Raw genomic sequence first — 10,923 nt, forward strand, 5'->3', positions numbered from 1 at the left:
ACAGAGTTGGGGGGATCAAAGGCTCCCAGCCAGAATCTCTGTTTGAAGTTCCTCCACTGGTAGCTTCAGCAGCCCCTGCCCCCAAAGGAAATACACTTCAAAGAAGACATGTGTGTACAGCAGCTGAGATCATCAAAGACTGTCCCAAGGACATTTAGCTCCCAGCCCAGCAAGAGAGCCGGGAGGCAGTGCTGAGACAGGCCTGGTCAAGGAGTTTGAAAATGTGCTCAGCTCTGGTAGAAACCTCCCTGGGAGTCCCCTGTTTGTGACATGCAGCCAGGCAGGCATCTCTGGTGTCTGTGCCTGTATTCCCTAGGACCTGGCATGTGTAAACCGGGCCTGGGAGCCGGAGGACTTGTCTGAAGGAAGAGCTGCTGTGTTTCCTGCATTGATAGTCCTCCTCGTTGTTGTCATTGGTGTCCACGTGTCACAAACACAGGGAGGGACTCTCCTAGGGGCTGAGGCAGGTTCATAGGTGACTGTGCAGTTCCCCACATGTTGTCACCATTGCTTGCGTGATGGGCTCTGGAAGGAGGTGGAGGTGACAGCATATACCTTCCCAATTGCCCAGGGGCTCCCAGGAGCTATGGCTGGCTAGTGACTTACTCAGCCTGTCACTCCCTACGAGGACAACCTGCAGACTCTGGAGTTTCCACAGGCTGGGCGATGAAGTGGAAAGAACATAGGTTGAACTCCAAGTCAGGCACAGCTGGGTTTGAGTCCCATTTCTGCTGCTGCTTAGCTGTGAGATGTTAGTTTTTCTCAGCTTCCATTTCCTTCTCTGTAAGACAGGATAAGGCCTGCCTCGCAGGAAGGACGTGCAGTATGAAGTGAGGTGATGTGGAAGCACAGGTGAAGGCCTTTGCTGCTCAGCATGGTCTGTGGGCCAGCGGCACCGTCACCATCGGGGAGCTTCTTAGAAATACAGAATCCCAGGCCCTGCCTGCTGGATCCGGTCTTGATTTTAACGATATAGCCAAGTCATTGGTATGCACATTGCATTTTGAAAAGCACTGCTCTCGACAAACTGAACTGCCCTGAGTTCTGAATGGGCACCTTAAAACAGCCCTGGCGAGGAGACTTGATGAATTGCTGGCTATCTAACCAGATAAGAGGACAAATACTTGATTGTGCTTACCGCATTTTCTATAGGCTAGTGTTCTAGGGTGCTGGCACTTTCCTTCTGGTGTGCTGTATTTAAAAATAAAAAGTTATCCTCCCGCCCAGCTTTCCAGGAAGGCTCTGAGGAAAATGGACACCTGTGCACACCACGCCTCCCATTTCCATAGCCAGCGTCTCCTCTTCCCCACCCCAGCCTCACTCCTCTTGGGGAAGCGGGTAAGGAGAGGGCTAAGTGGCCTTTCCTAGGAGGCTGGCTGGCTGGCTTTCTGCTTCTGGGAGGCTACAGTTCCACTGCAGAAATGTGCAGGTAGCATGTTTATCTTTGAACCCAAGCCTGTAGGGGAGCATCCATCCATTACGAGGAGTAGGGTGGAATTGTGAACTATTCAGAAGAGCAGCAAGGCAATGGGAACATGTCTAGGACCGGGGAAGCCTTGTAGCTTTTCTTAAGCACACTGCCATGCTTCAGGCCAGCCCTTCTGGGCCACGTTGGGGACAGCAAGCATGGTCTCTACAAAGCCTTGCAGGAACCTCCCTATCCCTCCTGCTGGCAATTAGGCACTTCTCTGTTCGTCCATACCACCCTGTGAGTAATTGTATCCTACAGTTTATATATTAAATTATAATCAGTTTACTTGACAACTACTTCTCCACTCCAAAAAAAAAACCTACAATTTTTTAGGAAGGGGACTAGGTCTTTCGTTTTTTATTCTCTCAGTGTTTGGTATTTTATCAGGCTTGTAGTAAGTGTTTATTAAATGCTTGGGGAATGAATCGAATGAATGAATGAATGAAGCAGTCATCAGTCAACAAGGAACAGACCTCCAAGACTAGATTTAAAAAAAAGGAAAAAAAAGAATGTCGTTGAAAAATCTGTTCTCTGCCCTCAGGATTGCTGCTGGGGAAGGAGCACCATGAACACGCCTCTGCCCCACTGCTGCCACCCCCACCCAGCTCAGCACTGTCCTCCACAGCCTCCACGACGGCAGCCAGCAGTGCCCACGCCAAGACGGGCAGCAAGGACAGCAGCACACAGACCGACAAGAGTGCCGAGCTCTTCTGGCCCAGCATGGCCTCCCTCCCCAGCCGCGGCCGGCTGAGCACGACCCCTGCTCACAGCCCTGTCCTGAAACACCCAGCGGCCAAAGGGACCGCAGAGAAACTGGGTATGTGGGCTACCCCACCTTGATGCCCCTGAAAACTGTGGAACTGTCTGGCCTAAGAGAATCTTTTGTTGAGCTAGAGAGGAAGCAGGAGCACCCATTAGCTCTTACTCTGTGGGGATGTTTATGAGTGTGGCTATCCTAATGCACTTAGGATATGTATGTGTGCCCTTTCTTATTATGGGAATAAATATGCATATAGACACATCTAGTTTATTACTATTTGAAATGAGTGCAGAGCTTGAGACTGCCCTGGCAGTGCATGCTTTTTAACTAACCCTTCCCCGGAAGGAGTGACAGCAGACCCTCTGAGGGACTGAATGCCCTCTAGTATGTTTGGGAGCCAGAATTAGGTACCAGATACATCAAAGGCACAAGTTCACTGTTGCCTTCAGGGCTCTGACTTGCCAGGGATTCTGGCCTCAGTGGAGGACATCGTGATGGAAGGAGAAGGTAGATTGACCTGCGGAGTCGGTTAACTTGTGACACAGCAGTTGGGCCAGGACTAACGAGCTGCTTAAAATATCTAAGGGAAGACAGCTTGGGAGAGGTGAGCTTTGCAGTGAGTCCCGAAGTGTCCTGGGTAAGAATAAACCTGGCCTTGTGCTAATCATGGTCATGGGGACCTCCCTTTTCAGGAATTCTTTTGAGGAGGCGCAGCCTCTGTGGGGCCTAAGTTAACTGTTTCCTCCAAGAGGGTTGTTTATTTTCACTTTTCAGAGTAGACAAGTAAATACAATGTTGTCACTTTTTAAAGATGTAATTCTTTTCCGAGTAAGCCAGAGAACATGTAAAAAGTGCCTGGCTCAGAATATGCACCTGATAGTTTTGAGTAGAGGGTGTGAGGGGCCCCTGTACAGAGTCCCACTATTATCCTCACCCTCTGAATCCTTTGCCATCACCATCCTGGTTTGTATTTGTGTCTGAATCCTGGCCCAGTCATTCTGTGTGTTCCCACTGTGGGCTGGATCATCTCACATGCACTGTGGTGGGAATCCTGGGTGTGCAGTGCAGTGGTATTGGACGTGGGTCCATTTTAGAGAGCCTGGAAAGCCTGTGCCCCCGCTGAGGAATGGGCAGCTGATGTCTCCCCTCTATTTGGCAGAGAACTCTCCTGGCCATGGGAAGTCGCCTGACCACAGAGGCCGGGTCAGCAGCTTGCTGCACAAGCCTGAGTTCCCCGACGGAGAGATGATGGAAGTCCTCATCTAACTGCCATCCCTGTGGAATTTCAGAACGGAGCATTGACAAACAAGGAAAGTGGCAGAGAAAGAAGAAAGACCTAGAAGGTTGTAGTGGGAAATCAGGAATGATTTGAACTGATAAAGATTTCAGACTCATAAGAACACATTTTATAAATGTTAAACACAAAAACAGGAGACCTACATGACTGAAGATAGAAGAGAATGCGATGGATTTTATTACACATAGTGGAAGGGAGAAGAGGCGTGTAGGTTTGCAAACAAAGTTAAGAAATAGGAAATTGAATTTTTCGTTGTACAGAAAATGTATCTCTTGGGGAGGGCTTGTGTATCCCCATTCTCTGATTATAAACAGATAAACCCAAATGTGGATCCTCCTTGGAATACCCCCATTCTCCTTGCCTCTTAGCATGTTTGGTTTAAGAAGAGCCTCCAAGAAATCTTGAGAGCCTGTCTTGGCATAATGCAGTGTGACTTGTGCCAACCGTGGGGTGTCCCGTGTGTGTGAGTGTGGCAGTGAGAAGAAGCATGGAGGGCGAGGGGGATATGAAAGCTGGTCTTCACCTAATTACCTGTTTGGTTTGGATTTCCAAGAGATGATTGGGCTTCTTAGCTTTTCTGAATTCTGCAGTATTTTCTAAGCAGGATGGATTATGATCTCAGTCCTCATCCATCCTAACTTCTAAGTTCATCTCTGTCTCTGCTTTACGGTCTTTAATTTTTTGTTGTTCCTTCATTTGTTTTTGTTTTTAATAAGACATAGCAGAATTCCTTAGGTATGGGATTTATGAGAGCAGTACCTGAACTGTCATCATTCCTGCTTGTTTGATAGTGACCAGTAGGACAAAGCCATGTGCCGCTTCCTGGCTGCTTCACCTTTGCATAGCTGGGTTGCAGCTGTGAACCTCATTCTGACTGTGAACTAACCAAGCTTTGAGGAGGCAGGAGATTCCATGGGTCCCTGTGACATCTTGCATTAAGATCGTGGCACTTGCTTTTTTGTCTCTCACATCGGCTCTCTTGCAAGGAGCTTGACATTTCCAAACTCCATTGCTCTGTTGGGGAAGACTTAGGACACCACTCCAGGAAACAGATGACAATTTACAGACAGTTGTCTCAGTGGTTTCCAGAATCCCACTAGCTCCCGTGTACCTTCTTGTATTGAGGCTCATGAGCGTATTCACACTCTTTCCACCCCTGCGCACGCCTCTGCTTGCTCTCGATCAGCACCCAGACCTCCATGGCACTAGCTTGCCTCTGTTGTGAACTTCTTTTGTAACCTACCAGGCCAGTGTATATACAGTGTTGTCAGGCTTTTCAGGATTTCAGTTTTGAAGCAGTTTATTCAAAGTGAGACAGAAGTGCCATGGAAAAGAGGCAGGCGTGTGTTAGGTGGCAGGTCCCTTAGACCTCTGCTGTGACATTGCATATTCAACTATTCTGACACTGGCTTCCTTTACAAATCTAGGAGATGCTGGATTAGAAAAGAGGAGAAGCTCATCAGGCCATCAGAGAGATGCTCCTGCAGGGTCCTGATGTTTGTGTCCCTCCAGGTCAGCTGGATTGGTGTTTTCCCAGTTCCCTTTCCTCATGCTTGCTTAGAGGAAGAAAGAAAGGGGGGTACCTTTTCCAAGTACCTTCTAAATGAAACACTCAAGACAGTGCTACTCAGGAAACATTGCTCGGGTAGCTTATTTTAGGACTGGTCTTGGGTGTGTAACCCTGGTGAAGTTATAGCCTCCCCAAATTGAGGTATAGAAAGAAGACAAGAGGTGTAGGCTGGAGAGGGGAGGGAAGAAATCAGTGGCTTTGGCCGGCCTCTGTGCCACCCAGTATGACAGAGGAGTGGGAACTGGCCCTCTGGAGCTCTGCTTTGCCATAGGCACTGCACATTGTGCCGCTTGCTCATCACCTCCTCTAGTCTCTCACTGAGCATCGGAGTACATGTTGTGCAGATGGGAAAACTGAGGAGCTCTGAGAGGCTGAGCATTGAGCTCGCCCCATGTCCTAGGGTGTGGGAAGAGGGCACAGGAGGCCTCATCCATTGGGGAAAGGATTGAGAATGGACATGGGTGGGGAGAGGGCATAGAGATCCCTTCCTAATCTCTGTTCCCACCACATTTCATAGGAGATGAGGTTAGGAGATGGCAACTAACTCTCTTAAGGACATTTTGACCCCAGTGTATGTTGGGGATGGACCAGAAAGTAAAATGTCTAGAGATAGGAAGGTAAGCCAGCTCTGCCAGCCCCTACCATCAGGTCTGGGCCACCCCAAACTTGGGCTGCCTCCCTTAGACGTAGGTTAGAGTGAGATACCCAGCCGTTTCTCCCGAAGCCTGGTCTTCATGCCCCAGACACCTCATTGCCCTAGTCAGGTGTCAGACTTGCTTGCTTTTCAAGGTCCGCCTGAGCTGCCAAGTGTTTTCATTGTCAGAATACGAATGGACACATGGCCATGTTTCAGGGCTTCAACTGCATTGTATTGTGGACTTTGACAACATTTTTTTCCTCTTAACCTACTAAGACTCTTCCTTAAGAACGGGATCTCTAGCTTTAAAATGCCACCTTCTGTGGGAAATTTCCTGCCAAGCCAGGGCACTAAATACTTTTATCATTAGAGCTTTCCTGAAGTCTGGCCATATACTGAGCACCTGCTCTGAGTTCTGGGCAGCTCACACTGTCTCAAACAGGTTTTCAGAAAAATAATGCAACTATATTTTCTAGCGCCAACTGTATGCAAACAGTGTGGTAAGTACCTTTTAATTAGTCCTCCACCCATCTGGAGTACAGGGGGTGAGTTTATTATTCTGATTTCACAGATGAGGAAATGGGCTCAGAGAGGTTAAGTCCCTTCCTGAAATCTCACAGCCAGGAGAAGCCAGGATGATTTAAAACAAAGTTTGGAGAGGCGCTGCGCATAGACCGTGGCTGTACGGCCTCTAACATGCAGCGCTTCATCTTGGCAGTCTCTATCCCTGTCTGTGATGTGCATGTGCACATGTACCTACGTGGGTGCACACACACACAGCTCTCACACATCTCAGAGCCTAAGAAGTAGGACTAAGCCCAGAACTCCTAGAATCGCCTATAAATGCCAGGCATAGACGGAAATTACTGTGTTCCACCAAAAGCACAGCTCCAAACTATACCTAAAAGATACTTCTGCACTTTGCAGAGACCTGGACTTCAAACGTTCCCAGTGGAGCCTGATTATAGAACTTGAGGGTCCTGTCTCAGGGTGAAGGGGAGAGGCTCCGGCTTCACAGGAAGGTATTCCAGCATTGTTCTGCTTCACCCTTGACTGTTGTCTGGCAGTTTCTGTGTGCTGCCAGGAGAGTATATGGAATTGGAGAAGTTGGAGTCAGGTCTCTGACGCCAGAGTTTCACTAAGTAGATGCCTCTGTACCTAAGAACTATTCCTGTCTGCAGGTCCATATAGCTATGCTGCCAGGAAAAACACATTATTTTCCAGAACTTTCAGAGCATGTGCAGAACCCTTTCTCAGCATTTTCTTCTCTCAGCATTTTCTCTGCCTCCCAGAGGCTGGCAGCCAATGGCACTGTGGAGTTCGGCATGTTCTAACCGTGCACGCAGGGCAGGGCTGCCTTGGCCCCCCTCAGGCTTTGGTTGGGAGAGCAGGCAATGGGAGCCCTTCTGGGTGCAGTCCTCTGGGGTTGCTCTTTGGCACTCATGTATGAGTTGGACTCCACAAGGCTTGGCATGGATACCAAAACAGTTGCACCAAATTAGTTCTGAACCCGGAACTCAGAAGTCAGTGCTTCAAGAAGGAGGTGCTCAGAATGCCCCGTGCAGAGCAGCCAGTCATTCCTCTTGTTTGTTCTCACCTGGGTGTGCACCCTCATGATGCGGTGGCTGCAGCGCCTTCATGCCAGGTGCTGAGAGAGTGGGAAATTCTTCCTCCCCACTGGCCTGAGTCCCAGAGACTTAGGGAAACAGACCTCAGGTGAGGCTGGGGACCTACGAAGCAGTGGATAATAGATTGGATAATCAGAGCTTTTGAGGCAGGGGGCTCATGTTTTCACTGCAGGGAGTTATGCTGAGCAAAGAGATGTGTTTTTCAAAACCAGAGTATTGCCCCGTGTCCACACTGGAGTAAGTGGAGCATGCTTCTCTGTGTTCCCTGAATGATCTTGCACTCCTTTTAAGCAAAGGAGTACCATGGCCATGGTCAGTGGGATCCCACAAATGTTCTTAATTGGGTAAGGTTTTAAGTAGCCAGAGAGTATCCAGCCTACCACTGGCTTCTCCACATCCTAAAACCTGAGACAGCCTTGGTATATGCTTTGTAAATGTTTCTTTTCTTGTTGTTTAAGTAATTAAAGTGTTTAAAATGTCTTCATTAGATGTGACGATTGTTTAATGAGTTTGCCTCTGACTTGTGGCTCCATGGGAGATAGGCAAAGTAATTAAGAAGTTACCAGAAATTGGTCGGCTGGGGAAATGCAAAAGTTAGCATTTCAGTAAGTGAATTTCTCCTGGAACAAACGAGCAATTTTTCCTCTTTCTCTTAAGTAGTATACCCTTTTCTCACTTAGTAATTTAATGGTATATAAAGACATGTGTATAAGTGAGTGCATACATATGAGGTATGACTATAGGGTTGTTTGTGGGAATTTCTTTTCTTAACATACAGAAGATCAAAGTGTTTCATCTCACCCCGCCCTCCTTAAAAGGTGTCTTTTGGGAGACTGTGTGCTGATTGACTATAGTGCTGCCAAGTAAAAAGATCTTGGGAACTCTTCTACCAGAACGGCCTTCGGGGCTTGTAGCGTTCCTTTGGTTTCCCCTTAGAGATGAGAAATCCTCGTCCTTTGAGGATGGATTTAAGTTCTGGAAATAATCTCAAGTACTTGATAGCACAGTTGGATGAATAAAGATGGCAATTAAGGTAAGTTACACCATTTTTGTCTCTAAAAAAAATCCCTAAGAAATTTCTTGGAATGAGTTTTTAGACTCAGAGCCTCTCAAAGTGTCCGCTTCAAGGGAGGACCGTCCTCATTAGCACACCGATTTTAAAAATCAATTCTCTCGCCATGCCTCCTATGTGTTCACATCTCTGCATACACTACAGACGTAAGTGCATAATCATTCATATAAACATCTGGTAGGTATTCTGTAAAACTGTGTTTACTTTAGTGCATGTTATTGTCATGTTACGATGTGACTGGGGTGTTTCTTTGTCATGAAACTTTGCTTCTTCACAGAATTAGAATACTGCTCCCTCTATATTGAAGTACATATACAGCATTTTCTTATATCAGCTCCCAAAGTCTGGATGCCCGGTGTTGTGTTTACATGTGATTGTGCCTAGGAGTCTGTTCACATAGAGACACCTGTAAGTATTTATTACAAAACGGAATGTAAGCAAATATATCCACATTGGTTTTCTTTGAATCAAAGTTTTGTTTTGTTTTGTTTTTTTCCTTTTGAGGAGGAACGGGGAGCCTCCTCCTCCATGAGCACTTACAGAATTGTGTAAAATTCTGTGAAACAAGGGCGAGTGTGGGCACCGGTTTCAGCCGTCCCAGTGCCGCTGCCCTCCCACCTACTCTGTGTGTGTGTGTGTGTGTGTGTCGCTGTGCTTGGTGGCAGTGTGCCGTGCTCGTGCCGGGCTCTTCCCAGCAGACGCTGGTATCTGGCTGTAACGTTTGGCATCTTCGTTTTGCCGGTCTGTGTTAAGGGGTGGTGTACGTGGCCGTACAGCCAGATGGGTCTGTGTACCAGTGTGGGGAGTCCAGGAACACTGCCTGTCCCCCACAGCAAATATTGATGCTGTTGGTCAGCCAAAGATTTTCCTCTTCTTTGCTGCTTAAACTTGTGCCTTAATATTGTACATAATAAATGGATGAAATGGCAAAACGGCTCTTCCCTCTCGCTTGCTCTTTTCTTCCTTAAAGAACTTATAAACTGGTGCTCAATAAATGTTTCATTTCGTTGTAATCCACTTAGTGTTTTGCTTCAGAGGCCCTCAGCTCCCCGCTTGTGGGCCTCACGCTGACACCAACACGCAGCTCTTGACTCTGAGGAGGAAATGAATCATCCAGACCACCGCGGCTTGCAGGCCGCCCACTCCCGGCTCCGCCAGACAAATAAGGAGAAAGGAAATGCAGGGTGACTGTGGGCCTGGCTGTCCACTTTGATCACATGTGAGTGTCCGCTTTTGGGGTTCCTCAAGTCAGAGCCTGCAAATGATCGCTGTAAACTGGCTCTGTCTCAGGAATTCACCCAGGCAGCCTGGAGTCAGCCATGCCTCTGAGCCCGAGGATGGAAATGGGAGATGGGAGCTGTTATGTTAGTGTCTTGGGGTCACAGGAGAAAAAAGCGGGACTTTGGTGGAAAGGAGTCACATGGTAAGTGGGTGAAATTCAGGCCAGGAGCCTCGGGGACTGAAGCAGAACAGAGTAAGACTCATGAGAATATCCACATGAAGGCCCCTCCCCGGGATCACTGTGTTTAAGAGAGGGTGGTGCCTGCTGTTTATTCTGTGGTCATGCCTTTTCAGTGGAAGCCTCTCTCCTCCTCACCCACCCCCAGCCCTGGCATAGGAAAAGCTTCCTTGATGTGAGCTCTGGGGGAGCATGAAGGACGCATCTCTAGCCCCCCAATAATCATCGGTGTGATTTATATGCATTATCTTCTTCAGTCACACAACAACCTCGTCATCATCCCCACTTTAAACCCCAGGAGACTGAAACTCAAACAACCTTAGGAAAGTAATGTGCAAAAGATGGCAGGGCGGGGATTTGAACCCAGGTCTACCTGATGCAGAGCCAAGGCACTTGCACGTGCAAGGTGGGTGGATGCTGGGAGGCAGAACAGCTCATGCTCCTGTCTGCCTGGCTTCTTGTCTGTCCTGCTTCTACCCCGAGGAATCCTCTGCAGGGAGCGCCATCTCTGTGCGTGCATGCAAATATGACTCAGTTCATGTAAAGATGCACCCTTGCAGCTCCCCAGCCTCCACCTGTCAGGATGACTCTGGGAAGACAGCTGGAGGACTGCATTTGTGTTTAGGGTTTATAGGACCTGAGTTGTCGCCTCCCCACGCTGATCCCACGTGTGTACATCGTGCGAGCCACCCCCTGAGCTCTGACCTTTCTCTTGGCCCCTTGTACACCCCAGGAGAGAAGTTCTCAATCCCAGCAGTTCTGTGTAGTCATTCCCAGTGGTACACGTCTGTGCCCTGAAGGAACACTGGCCTCCATTCTGCCTGTTGGACTGGAGCCTCAGGAACCGCAAGAGATAGCGATGTGTTTTAAGTTGCCCAGGCTCATGGTGATAAGGAATTAGGTCACAAACAGGAAATAAACCAGAAGCAGCGAAATTCCTTTCTTAAAGCTCTGTGTTGTCAAAATAAAAGAAGCTTTCTGTCATTAAAGAATGTCGTTATGGTTTACTGTTTCTGTTGCCTTTTTATC

At 48.1% G+C, this 10,923-nt stretch overlaps 1 protein-coding gene across 3 annotated transcripts in view; it reads left to right on the forward strand.

Annotated features, from left to right (window-relative positions):
* The window catches only part of AMOTL1 (angiomotin like 1), a 174,132-nt gene extending 164,765 nt beyond the window's left edge, over positions 1-9,367 (forward strand). For all 3 annotated transcript variants that reach the window (XM_025355921.1, XM_025355922.1, XM_025355923.1), the window contains 2 exons: positions 2,013-2,288; positions 3,391-9,367. In XM_025355921.1, the coding sequence (XP_025211706.1) occupies positions 2,013-2,288; positions 3,391-3,497 (383 nt within the window). In that variant the 3' untranslated portion in view covers positions 3,498-9,367. The remainder of the gene's footprint in view (positions 1-2,012; positions 2,289-3,390) is intronic.
* The last annotated feature ends 1,556 nt before the right edge of the window (positions 9,368-10,923 follow it).

This window comes from Theropithecus gelada, chromosome 14 (assembly GCF_003255815.1).
Source record: "Theropithecus gelada isolate Dixy chromosome 14, Tgel_1.0, whole genome shotgun sequence".
Taxonomy (NCBI): domain Eukaryota; kingdom Metazoa; phylum Chordata; class Mammalia; order Primates; family Cercopithecidae; genus Theropithecus; species Theropithecus gelada.